The 14942-nt window shown below is 48.7% G+C and overlaps 1 protein-coding gene across 1 annotated transcript; it reads left to right on the top strand.

The window, feature by feature from the left end:
- The first annotated feature begins 82 nt into the window (after window positions 1-82).
- On the top strand, window positions 83-13875 carry mphosph10 (M-phase phosphoprotein 10 (U3 small nucleolar ribonucleoprotein)). The gene is made up of 11 exons (XM_085972486.1): window positions 83-261; window positions 3152-3797; window positions 5641-5849; window positions 6638-6806; window positions 6956-7097; window positions 7267-7334; window positions 10032-10169; window positions 10481-10591; window positions 11916-12023; window positions 12501-12731; window positions 13591-13875. The coding sequence occupies exons 1-11, from the start codon at window positions 194-196 to the stop codon at window positions 13738-13740; spliced, it is 2040 nt and encodes a 679-aa protein (XP_085828612.1). The 5' UTR covers window positions 83-193; the 3' UTR covers window positions 13741-13875.
- Window positions 13876-14942: the final 1067 nt, after the last annotated feature.

Below are 14942 nucleotides of genomic sequence, written 5' to 3'. Positions count from 1 at the left end.
GGAACCCCCCCCAGGGTCGGTCAGTCCAGCCCCAGAGATCCCCTCCTGAGTAAAGCGGGAGATTCCGCTCCCGAATCGGCGAGAAGCTGGAGTCAGTGACGGGGGAAGGTTGCGCGGCGGACTCGGGGGCCGGAACCTTGTGCCGCGGTGCCGGTGTTCCGGGGACGGGCTCGCGGTGACTCCAGGCGGGAAGATGGCGGTGCTGGCCGGGTGCGCGCAGCGGCTGGAGAGCGCGGCGGAGCGGCCCGAGCTCCTGCTCAGGTAAAGGCCCGAGCCGGGGGCCCGAGCTCCTGCTCAGGTAAAGGCCCGAGCCCGGGGGCCCGAGCTCCTGCTCAGGTAAAGACCCGAGCCGGAGCCCGGGGGCCCGAGCTCCTGCTCAGGTAAAGACCCGAGCCGGAGCCCGGGGGCCCGAGCTCCTGCTCAGGTAAAGGCCGGAGCCCGGGGGCCCGAGCTCCTGCTCAGGTAAAGGCCCGAGCTCCTGCTCAGGTAAAGGCCCGAGCCCGGGGAACAAACCCCGAGTCTCTCACACCGACAGCGGAATCTAGTGAACAGCCCCATGTGGACCTGAGTTATACTGAGCGGGGTGCAGCGTCTGGCGTGGGCCTGAGGCAAACAGACTTCCCTGTAGAACCACAGGACTCAACACCTTTTGGGGAAAATTGGGGGGGTGGGGATGTGGAATTTGTAATAAGCGGATCCTAATCTGCTGTGATAGCAAAATACTGCAGATGTTGGAAATCCGAAATAACAACAGAAAATGCTGGAAAAACTCAGCAGGTCAGGCAACATCCGTGGAGAGAAATTTGAGTTGACGTTTCGGGTTTGACCCTTCTTCAAAACTGGAGAGAAAAGGAACTAGATCGAAGGCAGGGCTGCGATCGGACAAAAGAATAAAAGAACCAAAAGAAGTAAAAGAGATTAGAAGCTAGACGAGATGGTAATAGGCTGGGATTAGGTGTAAAGTGTACTGGCAGGGCAAAAGATAGCTGCCAGGTGTGAGAGAGAAACAAAAGGAAGGGGGGGGGGGGAGGAAAGGAGTGGAAAAATATAAGTAAAAATGAAATAGGGGCCGAGGTTATGATCTGAAATTGTTGAACTCGATATTGAGACCGGAAGGCTGCAGAGTGCCTAATCGGAAGATGAGGTGCTGTTCCTCGCGTTTACGTTGAGCTTCCGTGGAACAGTACAAGAGGCCAAGGACGGTTAGGTCCGAGTGGGAATGGAGCGGTGAATTGAAATGACAGGCGACCGGAAGCTCGGGGTCACCCTTACGGACTGAACGGAGGTGTTCCGCAAAGCGGTCACCCAATCTGCGTTTGGTCTCCCCAATGTAGAGGAGACCGCATCGTGAGCAGCGAATACAGTATACTAGATTGCGAGAAGTACAAGTAAATCGCTGTTTCACCTGGAAGGGGTGTTTGGGGCCCTGGACAGTGGGGAGGGGGGAGGTATAGGGGCAGGTGTTACATCTCCGCTTGCACGGGAAGGTGCCAGGCGAAGGGGAAGGGCTGTTTGGGGTGATGGAGGAGTGGACTAGGGTGTCTCGGAGAGAGCGGTCCCTGCGGAATGCTGAAAGGGGAGGGGAGGGGAAGATACGTTTGGTGGTGGGATCACTTTGGAGGTAGCGGAAATGCCGGCGGATGATCCGTTGAATGTGGAGGCTGGTGGGGTGAAAGGTGAGGACAAGGGGAACCCTATCGTGGTTCCGGGAGGGAGGGGCAGGGGTGAGGGCAGAGGTGCGGGAGATAGAACTGACACGGTCGAGGGCAGTGTCAACCACGGTAGAGGGGAATCCTCGGTTGCGGAAAAAGGAAGACATGTCTGAAGCACTGGTGTGGAAGGTGGCATCGTCGGAGCAGATACGGCCGAGGCGGAGAAACTGGGAGAATGGAATAGAGTCCTTACAGGAAGCGGGGTGGGAGGAAGTGTAGTCCAGGTAGCTGTGGGAGTCAGTGGGCTTGTAGTAAATATTGGTCGATAACCTATCCCCAGAGATGGAGACGGAGAAGTCGAGGAAGGGAAGGGAAGAGTCAGAGATGGACCATGTGAAGGTGAGGGAAGGGTGGAAATTGGAGGCAAAGTGAATGAAATTGTCAAGTTCGGGGCGAGAGCAGGAAACGGCACCGATACAGTCATCAATGTATCGGAAAAAGAGGTGAGGGAGGGGACCCGAGTAGGACTGGAACAAAGATTGTTCCACATAGCCCACGAAAAGGCAGGCATAGCTAGGACCCATGCGGGTACCCATGGCAACACCTTTGATTTGGAGGAAATGAGTGGAGTTAAAGGAGAAGTTGTTCAATGTGAGAACAAGTTCAGCCAGGCGGAGGAGGGTCGTGGTGGATGGGGACTGGTCAGGCCTCTGTTCAAGGAAGAAGCGGAGTGCCCTCAGGCCATCCGGGTGGGGGATGGAGGTGTAGAGGGATTGTACGTCCATGGTGAAAAGGAAGCGGTTGGGGCCAGGAAACTGGAAACTGTTAAAGTGGCGGAGGGCGTCCGAAGAGTCGCGGATGTAGGTGGGAAGAGACTGGACAAGGGGAGAAAAGATAGAGTCAAGATAGGAAGAGATGAGTTCCGTAGGGCAAGAACAGGCTGAAACGATGGGTCTACCAGGGCAGTCCTGTTTGTGGATCTTGGGAAGGAGGTAGAAGCGGGCTGTGCGGGGTTGGGGAACTATGAGGTTGGTGGCAGCGGGGGGAAGATCTCCAGAGGAGATGAGGTCAGTGACAGTCTTGGAAACGGTGGTTTGATGTTCGGTAGTGGGGTCATGGTCCAGGTGGAGGTAGGAGGAGGTGTCGGAGAGTTGGCGTTCAGCTTCCGCTAGGTAGAGGTCAGTACGCCAAACAACAACATCTTTTGCCCTGCCAGTACACTTTACACCTAATCCCAGCCTATTACCATCTCGTCTAGCTTCTAATCTCTTTTACTTCTTTTGGTTCTTTTATCCCTGCCTTCGATCTAGTTCCTTTTCTCTCCAGTTTTGAAGAAGGGTCAAACCCGAAACGTCAACTCAAATTTCTCTCCACGGATGTTGCCTGACCTGCTGAGTTTTTCCAGCATTTTCTGTTGTTATTTCCTAATCTGCTGTGTTACAGGGTGGGATTGTGGAAGGAGCCATGAGATTAACACTGTTCCTCTGTCCCTCTCCTAGTGTACAGGATGGATTGGCATCAGACTTCACTGCTCTCACTAAGGAGCTGTATGATTTACAGAAGGCGCAGGAGGCAGATGCTGTTGCTGGAAGCCCGCTGAAGGAGCTGGTCGTAGAACAGTTTGATGAGGAGCAGATCTGGCAAGAGATCGAACTGCAGAACAATTCAGTCTTAAACTACTTCAAAGGGACAGTGGCTTCTCTACTTCGAGACACTCTTATCAGGCTGATTGAAGAAGAGGTGGAGATCGAGGCTCCTGAGCAAGAGTTTGAAAACGATGAGCCTATAGAAGAAGATGCTGAGATAAGGGAGAGCAGTGAAGAGGAGGAAGAAGAGTTAAAAAATCAAAAAGTCAAAGGAAAAAATATTCAAACTGAAAACCTTAGTGATGAAGACTCTGACCTCAACTTTGACATTGATGAACTTGAGAAAAGGACTAAACCCCAGAGAATGAGCCCTAGATTCGCCATCAGCTCCGACCTAGATGATAAATTTTTTAGACTTTCAGAAATGGAAGCTTTTTTGGAGAAAGCTGAGAAGGAAGAAGGGAAGCAGAAGGATGATGGTGATGATGAAATTGATTATTTTGAAGATATTCCTTCTGAAGATGAAGAACTTGTCATGAAAACAGAGACTAAGCAAAAGGTAATGACCTTCCACCAGTATTCAGCCCTGCTCCCTGCCAGTGATATGGTTTCATGGGTGCCCGTCAGTCTCCGGTACCTTGATTTAATGGCCATTCTTTATTTTAGGCATTGAGAGTCTGCGTGCTATTCGATTGTGGGAGGCAGCACAGTCTTCACCCATTGTACAAACACTCACTGAATTGTGACCAGGATCAGAGGCCCTGGTTGATTTGTTTTCCCCTCCCGAGCCCAGGGCTGCTGGGGAAATGCTGCCCCCTCGCCATTCTCTCAGCTGAGATTGGCTAGCTCGACATAGACTGGGGGTTGGGCCACTGGACTGTATTGCTCAGCACCACACCAAGCTACGTATTTATCTGCTGACCCCTCAGGGGAGTTGAAGTGAAGATCTTTTAATGAAATACCACGAGCTGATCCACCGTGATGTTGCTCACAGATAAAAACATTATTCTCTCTCCTCCTGCAGCTATCTCTGCTTCTCATCTGTTTGTCTTCCTTTATCCACACTGAAGTCAGATTTCTACCATATTGTTGATGAGGAAACTGAAAGCTGGGGTGCATTAACTGGACGCTGGGTACGAGAGCATACACTCTTATATCCAGGGCCCAGTGACCCCCATAACTGGCTTAGAGAGGCAGCTGCTGCTGAAACTCTGCATCTTTCGCTGGTGGGACCACCGTTCCCTGGGGTTCGGTGTGTGCTCGGGCTGTGGCCCGCACGGTGGAATGCACACACACACCTTATGCTCACAGAGAGATCCTAGTCCCTGTTATCCAGCCAGCAAAGGGCAGAAACCTCTGCTTGCCAGTTAGTGACTATCCTGCTGGCCATGATCGCATTGAATGGCGGAACAGGCTCGAGGGGCCGAATGGCCTACTCCTGCTCCTATCTTCTATGTTTCTATGTAGGCCCACAGTACTCCAGGGCTTGAATGACCAGCCAGTCTTGATTACTTTTGGGACCTGGAGGAATTGAGCTGTTGCTAGGATCAGAATTCTTCCCACGAGGCTCCAGATAGCGTTCGTAAGGTGTGCGAATTCAGCTGGTCAAACTGCAGCAAAACCCTTGGGGAGCTCCTAAGCTCTTCCTGCCAACCTGTGCAGGAGATCTCTGGATTTGGCTCAGTGGAGAATGCACCTGCGGAGAGACAATGGCCAACAGGAACTCCACGTGTGTAGGTTTCTCAGTAGTTCAGTTTGAAGACACCTGGATTACACCAGAGATGTTTGCCATCTGTTTATTTCTCGTTTTCTCTTGCTCTCGACCTCCGCCCCTCCACCTCTGGATCACAAGGGCACCTGGAGAAGGGCGGCAGGGAGGAGAGAGCACGACATTGAATAATTCAATGTTTAATAATCATATCCGTAATAATATAACAAGAGTGTAATCCCTTCAATAAATATCAGTAGATTGGAGAGGCTGGGTGGGAGCACACACAGCCAGACTTGTACAGCCTAACGTGTTGCAGACTCTTCCCTCTAAACCTCTCCGCACATGCTGGGCATTCTATTCCTCTGAGAGAAGCGGCGCTGCTGGCAGGACAGGGCACTGCACTGTGGCTCTGCGCTCCACATCTCTGATTATTGCCAAGACTAGGCACATCTCCCCCCCCCCCCCCCCCCGTAACGTGGGAATCGGCCGTGGGCTGGTCTCTCGCACACCCACTAGTCACTGCCTGTAGAGCTAATTGGTAGAGATCTGAGAACAGGTTGGTTGCCCGTCCCTTCTATGGAACTAAGTGATGGCAGATGGGTGGGCCCAGTGATATTCTGTGACATGAGACGAGTATAAGGAGCTCTGTATTAATGTTTTTATGTATTTGAATTTTGTTGCTGTTTGTCAGACTAAGAGTTCCAGGAACCTGCAGTACAAGGATTTCTTCGACCCGGTCGAGGGTGAGGAACTTGCGATAAAAGATGGCGATGAGGAGAATGAAAGTGATGAGGCAGAAGGGGAACCAGAGGCAGAAGGGGAACCAGAGGCAGAAGGGGAACCAGAGGCAGAAGGGGAACCAGAGCCAGAAGAATTTGAGGAGGACGAGGATATGGATGAGTATGTTTTCTGAAGTTTCTTAATCCATTCCCTCCCCCCGTTCCTAAGCCACAGGCGCTGGGCCCAGCCCAAGAGTTGCAGACACCCCTCTGATACCCCATCCAAGTGACCGCTCCTGTCTTGGGCGAGACAGTGGGTGCCAGCTGACTATTTAACAGTGGGCAGCGCCTCAATCAGGCCACCCCTTACCCTCCTCATCGCCTGAAAATATAATCCAAGTTTACCCATTCCCTTTCTCCTGGTGACACTCTCCAGACACCATATTCCAGATGAGGACTGCCTGGCACTGTGTGTCTGCAATAGTACTGCCTTGGTTTTATATTCTGTACCTCGTGATGAAGCCCAGCATTCCACTGGCCTTAACTGTTCTGCTTTTACATCTGCACTGGCTTTTAATGACATGTACCTGGAGCCCTGAACCTCTTTATTGATGTACAATTATTCAGTGCACTGAGACCAGGTGTAGCAGCCCAACGAATACACTGACTGAGACCAGCGATGGGATGGAGTCTGGGCCACCTGGTTTGCAGGAAGCAGGTATGCTGAACCATTGCCAATGCAGTCCTGCCAAAGCTGTTGAAAGAATTGTACTGCTCCCGCAATTGGTATGTGTCACACACCCCACCTGGTGTTCTGTAAGAATTTGATTTGTGGTATCACGTTTAATTAGCAAGGCATAATATAAATACAAGCTGAAAGTAGATAATCTGGTATATTCTTTTGACGAACTAGAGTGCAGATCCTATATTTCTGTGTTGCATTAATTTGGTTTCCTTTCTGTGACCCAGAGACCAGGAGAAGATGGAGGAGTCTGAGAGAGCTCGAGAGGCCAAGGGGGCCCATAAGAAAGTTAGCTTTGTCTTGCCGGATGACAGTGAGGGGGAGGAATTGGCCGATGTGATAGGAGGAAAGAAGCCGGAAGAGGCAAAATCAGCCTTTGAAAAACGCCAAGAAAGGGTGATTATTGGAATTACAATTAATTCAGGCACAGAGCATGAGGATAAACACTAACACGGGCTGGTTGGGCCGAACGGCTGGTGTGCAGCCTGTAATTTCTATATAACGTAATTCCGTAGATAACCTGCATCGTGTTTTGTTCCCTATAGTTGAACGCTCAAATCCAGGAGCTGGAGAAATCTGCCTTGAAGCAGAAGCCTTGGCAGCTCCTGGGAGAGGTCAGTAGTCAGAAACGGCCCGAGAACAGCCTGCTGGAGGAGGACCTGCTGTTTGACCATGCAGTCAGGAAGGGTGAGTCTCGCTCCGCGCACTCGCCTTGGACGGGGGGGGGGGCACTGACCCCTCATTCAGACAGCAGTACGTCTGGGTGGACGGGACAGTGCGTTATTAGCAAAGCATTAAGCTGTGCTATAGTTTGCTTTGTATTGAGTTTGTGCTGATTTCTGATCTCTGTTCTCAGCTCCTGTCATCACTGAGGAGACGACACTTCAACTGGAGGATATCATTATCCAGAGGATTAAAGACCAGGTCAGTGCGAGGCTTTGTCATAGAATCATAGAAATTTACCGCACAGAAGGAGGCCATTTGGCTCATCGTGTCTGTGCCGGCCGAAAATGAGCTATCCAGCCTAATCCTGCTTTCCCGCCTTTGGTCCGTTGCCTTGTAGGTTGCTGCACTTCCAGTGCATAGCCAAGTACTTTTTAAATGTGATGAGGGTTTCTGCCTCTACCACCCTTTCAGGCAGTGAGTTCCAGACCCCCACCACTTCTGGGTGAGAAAAGTTCTCCTCAACTCTCCTCTAATCCTTCTACCAATTACTTTGAATCTATGCCCCCTGGTTATTGACCTCTCTGCTAAGGGAAATAGGTCCTTCCTATCCACTCTATCTAGGCCCCTCATAATAATTTTATACACCTCAATCAAGTCTTCCCTCAGCCTCCTCTCTTCCAAAGAAAACAACCTCTGCCTATTCAATCTTTCCTCATTGCTAAAATTCCCCAGCCCAGGCAACATCCTCATAAATCTCCTCTGCACCCACTCTAGTGCAATCACATCCTTCCTGTAATGTGGTGACCAGAACTGCACGCAGTATTCTAGCTGTGGCCTAACTAGTGTTTTATACAGTTCAAGCATAACCTCCCTGCTCTTATATTCTGTGTCTTGGCTAATAAAGGCAAGTATCCCGTGTGCTTTCTTAACCACCTTATCTACCTGTCCTGCTACCTTCAGGGATCTGTGGACATGCACTCCAAGGTCCCTTGTTTCCTCTACACTTCTCAGTATCCTACCGTTTATTGTGTATTCCCTTGTCTTGTTAGCCCTCCCCAAATGCATTCTCACACTTCTCTGGATTGAATTCCATTTTCCACTGTCGTTAACTCGTGGAGCAGCTTGTCTGTAAAGGGTCAAGAGTTTTAAAATAGGTGGAAGGAGAGAAAGTGCACCATCTTGCAATCGAATTAAGTGTCATTTGTAGATGGTCTCATGTTTTAAGTGTTAGTCTAGTAGGTGCAGTACCTGAATCTAAGCTGGAAGATCAACAGAGTCAAGGTTTCAACGAACATTTAGTTTGGGTTTTCACTTTGTGTTGGGGGGGGTTATAACCTCCTGGTAGGTTGACCAAAGCCACATTGGCTGAGTCTGGGGTCTGTCCACCACCTCTTTGTCACTATCTCTTAGTGGGAGTTCATAAAATTGCAGGGAAACAGACAGGTTAGGAAAAAAAAAAATCCTTGGTAGTAATTTCCCTTACATGCTGATGTGTAATAAACGCAGCCACAGCCGATTGATCTAAAGCAGGCTGGAGGAGCCAGCCACAACTTATACAGAAAATCTGATTTCACGCAGACACTCTAACCGAATCTTTGAATTGCTGTGAAAATCGGTGAGTGAAGACTGTAAAACCTGCCCAGAACCTCCACCTCTGACCCACACGGGCCAGTTTATCAGGAGCATTGTAGACAGGAACTGCCACTAGGTGGTGAATGTTTTAAAGGCCGACAGCAAGAAGCAGTGAAATAACTGTTTACTCAGGAAAATCTCCAAACCGAACGGCTTTGTGCCACGTAACCTCATATGTCTAGCATCTGATTGATTGATTGAAATATTCCAACTGTGCATTGGTGCCCAATTGCATGGGCGGCTTGTGCTTGCCAAGTGCAGATACAGTGTGCTTCCATTTAAGCCAAATGTAAAAGCAGCAGGAATATAGATCCTTAAACTAAAGGAGAACAAAGTGTGGAAAACACAAAAGGAAAAATGGTTTGAAAAATGACTATTGTAAATAATGGAAAGCAGTAGTTTGAAAGATGGAGAGCTAGGGCTGTTCAAAATAAGCACTCTTGTTGGAATGGGATTAATGATTCAAGCATATGTAAAATTTATATTAAAGTGTATGCTAGAATTACTGCCCATCCCTGATTTAAAAATAGATCTTTCTTACCCCTGGGATCTGGGAGGTGTATTCATGTAATTAGATTGAGAATGTATCGCTCTACTTAGTATGCAAGAACAGAGAAGATCAGTGGGGGTTTTTTATAGAGCTATTCAAAATGATAAACGGGATAGACGAGGCAAACATAAATCAATGCTTTCCATCGGTCAGTGGACTGAAGACAAAGCCGTGATCTTGAGATGGAGGAAGTTTTTCACCGTTATTGGAAGGTGAATGCTTTGCACGTGATCGGCACTAGATTAATTACAGCGATTACAGTATGAAAAAATAGGAGAAGAAAGAAGGAAAGTGGGACTGTGGAAAATCCATTCCTAAGAGAGGCCTAACTTTGATTCAGGTGACGAGGGCTGAATGTCCTCTCCTGAGAGAAAATATCTTTCCCTCAATCTCAAATAACAGAAAATCCTGGAACACACAGCAAGTCAGTCAGCAACTGAAAGTGAAAAGGCCGGTGAGCGGTCCAGGTGGGAGCTGGAGCTGTGACAAGGGATCCCCATCCCAAACGTTCCCTGCCTCTCTTTTTCCGGTGCTGATGTGCATGTCCAGCATTTTCTGTTTGTCAGGATTGGTGAATGTTGAGTATCGATATGTTTACACTGCTTTAAACAGTGGCATCTTCCAGGAAGTTCCTTTTGGACTTGTCCACAGCCATGTTGGAATCTGTGGAGTGGGTCTGATTCTCTGTTTTATAAATGTTGTAGATTGCAGCCACTAACGGGCACATATTAATCAGTTGTTGATGGGTAAGCATCATCTGCTCTGTGTTACAGGCCTGGGACGATGTTGTGCGCAAGAAAAAGCCAAAAGAGGAGACCTTTGAATACAAAAAACGACTCACCTTGGACCATGAGAAAAGCAAGCTGAGTCTAGCTGAAGTATATGAGCAGGAATATCTAAAGCAAACTCAGGTAATAATCTCGGGTAATCAGCTTCTGGGTTTTAAGCAAGGGATTGATCGGAGTGGAAGTGCTACAGCTAGTTTCAGTGCCCCAGGCTAGACACAGGACATCAGACCAGGATCTAGCTCAGCAGTGATGCCTTGCACGGTAATATGATTTTAGGAAGGCTTAAGTTATAACTGGTAAATGATTTGTAGTGCTGTGAGTCGGGTGTGAGATTACAGGCCGTGGTCGTACGGGGTACGGGAGGTCGCAGAGCTGCCAGGTGACTGTCGGTGGGGCAGCGTGTCAGGTTTTTAATTAAACCTTTATTGTTGCAGCAAAAGTCTGAAGTGGAGGAAAACGTGCAGCACGCGGAGATCCAAAAGATGATGGATTCGCTTTTCCTCAAACTGGACGCTCTCTCTAACTTCCACTTCACACCCAAACCGGTGAGTAAAGGAATCGGTGTAACGTCGGAGACTGAGCAGAGAAGAACGTGGCAGGAGCACGGCTCTTTGTTTTGCTGATTGTCTGTATTACTGGGTTAGAAACATTTTATCTTTGCTGTACTTTAATACCCTGCCTGGCCTGACCCTGCCACTGTGAAGGTGCATTTGCAGTCTGCTCCCGGGCGGCATTTGCACCCTCTGGATCCAGGAATAACCTCTGCTGCATTGTTTGATGGACGTCGTTTAGTGTGACTTGAGCTGGCTGCTGGAGCGATACAGATCGATGCAGTCGTGGTTATGTTGCTGGACTAGGAAATCTGCCGTCCTTACCCGGTCTGCCCGATATGTGACTCCAGACACACAGCAATGTCCTTGACTCTTAACTGCCCTCTGAAGTGGCTGAGCAAGCCACTCAGTTGTAACAAACCACTACAAAGAAATTTACCACACGGACTGTAGCGGTTCAAGATGGCAGCTTACCACCACCTTCTCGAGGGCAATTAGGTAGTGTGAAATAAATGCTGGCTTTGCCAGCGACGCCCACATCCCGTGAATGAATTAAAAAATCAGCAAGGTCCCACACTCGATTTCTGGTCAGCTGGGGGGGGGGGGGCGGGCTGTCCTGTCACTCCTGCTGTAAAGTGCGTGTTTATGGACATTCATCAAGGACGGGATCACACTCTGCTGTGATGCCCCCCGTGGTTGGATATCTTACAATCTAGCTCACACATGAAGAATTGCCACTTGAGTGAGGTCCCATGTGACCTGTGCTACTGTAGCCAGCGAGAGTTGGAGTCTTCAGGAGAGATGGGGGAAAATGGTTGAACAAAACTGGTAAAATAATAAGCACACATTCCCCCTCGGTGTGGGAGTGGAAACGAGAGTTTCAGACTCTAATTGTGGAACTTCAGTGGCACCAAAACCTAAACTCAAATGCTCAAATGTTTCCTTTTACTTTTTACTTTCTTATTTGTGTAGATGATTGACTTGCTGTTTGGGTGCAGTCTGTTTGTGACCTTACACACACTGCCCTAAGGGCAATTTTATTCCTGCAGCCCACAGCGCGCTCCGACTCTCTGATCTTTTGTGCTGTGTACAATTCAGTATCGGTCACCTGCAGAATCCAAGGACAGGTCGCCGTGAGCACTTCACACCGCGAGGCTGACACTGAGTGTCCCAGGTCGCGAGGCTGATACTGGGGGGCCCCACATCGCGAGGCCGAGCACCGAACTGTATGTCCTCTGCTGGCAGTGGGCCAGGGTAAGAGGGGAAGGGATGCTTAAACTTGCTGTTGATCATATATAATATTTGTTTCTTTTGCCAGCCTGTGCCTGAAGTGAAAGTGGTCTCTAACCTGCCGTCCATCAGTATGGAGGAGGTGGCACCAGTGAATGTCAGTGATGCCACTCTACTGGCACCAGAAGAAGTCAAGGTAAGAAACTAAAGAGAAAAGTAACGTGAAGCCAAACCGCTAATCAGCACTGAGCCCCTCCCTGGAGTGGCACTGAGCCCTGGAGTGGCACTGAGCCCTGCAGTGCCCAGTCTTTGCTGAGTTAACATGCCAGCTGGGGCAGGGGTGCTACATCAGCCTGCGAGCCCATGGTTTAAAGAGAAAGGACCTGAGCTCGGACTCCTGCTTCTGATCGTGCTAATGATTCCCCGCTGGAAAGTGAGTGTGCGCGCTTTAGGTGAGAACGGGATCGGGATTGGGCGCGGCTAGGCTCACACATTTGATTGGCCCCGCTGCAGCACCTCAGTGTCTGAGCCTGTACTGGGGAGGGCGCGATGGTGGGCAGATGAAGAGGCTGGATTGTATGAATGCTGCTTTGTTATTGCATTGTGTGACTTTAAAGACGAGGTGCGAGACCTGCAGTTGGTCTGAGCAGTGCTGACGGCCTGTTAATTACAGGAGAAGGGCCGAGCTGGGGACCTCCAGGGAGACACAGAAAAAACAGCAACAGACAAGAAGCGGGAGAGAAGGAAGAAGAAGAATCTGAAACGTCTGCGACTGAGGGCGAAGGAGGCATGTCATAAAGGGTTGGAGAAGCTGAATGTGAAACTCAGCAATAAACGAGAGAAGAAAACGAATGCTGAGAAAGTGAGGAAACTGGCTCAGGAAGGCAAGGCGACACTGCTGAAGGTGAGTGCTGACATACGGTGATTAACAGCAGGAGAAGGCAGGCAGTGTAATGAAGCTATTTAATATGCCTTCCACTGACTGGGAGAAAAAGATTAAATTAATTTTACAATGCCTTATTTCCTTTGAATAATTTCTGCCCTGTGGCAGTAAATCACAGTGAGTCCCATTGTTCCTGTTCAGAGCAAGGAGCAACTAAATCAATTCCCAGCAAATGTTTCCTTTGCCTAATGTTCAGTCCAACTAACTCCATGTTCAGTCCAACTAACTCCATGTTCAGTCCAACTAACTCCATGTACTGTATCATGATTTCAAACAGACCCTCTCCCCATCATTTATCTCTCGCATCCATTCTTCATCAAAATCTGTGTAGCTTCAGAAATATACTGTGCTCAGCAGGCAATACACAGCAGGTCTGTCAGCATCTGAGAGAGAAAAGATGGGTTAATGTTATGGTGGGGTCCTTGTATAAAGAGCTCACTTGAAAGGTTAACCTATCATTTCTGACCATCTGTGTATTTCCAGCATTCACTGTTATATCTCTAATCCTTGGATCAGTTCACTTTCCCAAGTTGCATTGTACCTCTCTCTTACCTGTTTGTATTTGCATACAACCTCTCCCTTAACCATCATTTACTCTCCACTCACTCCTTTATATTCTGCCTGAGGCATCAGTACGCTGAATAGGAATCTCCTGTTTATTGTAGCAGACCTAGCACTGTCCAGCATTGTGTGGAACAATCTGTATTCTCCACTCATTTGTTTTCATAATGTCATTCACCACATTGCAAGGAGGAAAAAGCAGGATTTTCTACTTTAAAAACTGAACTTCTAACTGGGTTTTGTTTTTAACTATTAAAAGGATGAAGGGAAAGATAAAACTCTGCGCTCGTCAAAGGCCTTCTTCTCCCAGTTACAAGATCAAGTGAAAGCCGAGCTCAAAGGAGCCAAGATCGGAGCCAAGAAGCAGTACAAACACAGAGAGCTTTCAGCAAGCAAGCTGAAACTTTAATCCAGACCCCTTCACCGCCTCTACAGACTGACCCATCCTCTTCCTCGACCCACTGGTATATAGCCGAGCATTCCAAAAACCATTCTTATTTAAAACATGGCTGTTTCCTAATAAAATACTGAGTTTTCTCTCTTCTGTATGGAGTGTTACTTTATAAGATTCCCAGCTCCTGCGATAGAGCTATATTAGGCTCAGTCATACGGACCAGTGTGAAATTTTTTCCAGGTTGGATTATAACTTGCTTGGTACAGCACACACAGGATTCAATGTGGTAACTGCAAGAGATTTCTGCAGAGTATACACGTCCTAGACTGATTGATACGCATAAGTTGATTGAATGGGAACCTGTCTAGCAGATCATTCAATGTGTTTGGAACAGATCAGTAGGCCAAAACATTCAATTCAAATACAAACATCCATCGGGCTGTTTACGGTACCTTTTTGGCAGCACGATCAGTGTGAGCACATGCCATTTTGAATCCTGGAATTGAGAAACGGGTTTTTAATGTCCAATTGTTCAGGAATATCTTCAAAAAGATTTGGAGTTATATTTTGGATGGTATTGCCTGAAGGCAGCAGCGGTGAGAGGTGAGCCTGTAGTATACGGTCATCTTAAGGGGCAACGGCGGGAGCCTTCATCAGAGACACAACATGTATTGTAGTGTGCGCACTGGGGGACCTGGTGTCTGTGTATTTTGATGCTTTGGCAACATAAGATGTACCTTATCATGCCAATAAAGCGATTTGTATTGTATTGTCTGTGTCTACTAACAGAATACATTGTCATTTTTGTTGTGTGTTGAGGTCAGATGATGCACGGTTTGTGTTCTTTCTGCTGTGACTTTGTACCCTGTGTGTGTGTGTGTGTGAAGTCATTTCTGGCCTTTGAGAGGAAACACCAGACAAACTAAGCAACAGATTGGGGAAGTGACTGAATAACAAAGGCTTGTTTCATTTAAACTTGGAAATGGAAAATGCAGCAAATTACACCACAAGGAAAAATGGGAGAGCAGTAAATGAAATGGGGCAGAGTGGCGGCTGTGATTGGGGGGCCGGTGGAAGCGGCGGCTGTGATTGGTGGGCCGGTGGAAGGGGCGGCTGTGATTGGCCGACCGGTGAAAGGGGCGGCTATGATTGGCGGACCGGTGGAATGGGCGGCTGTGATTGGCCGGCCGGTGAAAGGGGCGGCTATGATTGGCGGG

The sequence above is a fragment of the Somniosus microcephalus genome, chromosome 32 (genome assembly GCF_052327205.1).
Source record: "Somniosus microcephalus isolate GS21.2 chromosome 32, FLI_Smic_1.0, whole genome shotgun sequence".
Classification (NCBI taxonomy): domain Eukaryota; kingdom Metazoa; phylum Chordata; class Chondrichthyes; order Squaliformes; family Somniosidae; genus Somniosus; species Somniosus microcephalus.
Note: the sequence above shows the minus strand (reverse complement) of the source record. Positions and strands in the feature narration are given on the sequence as shown.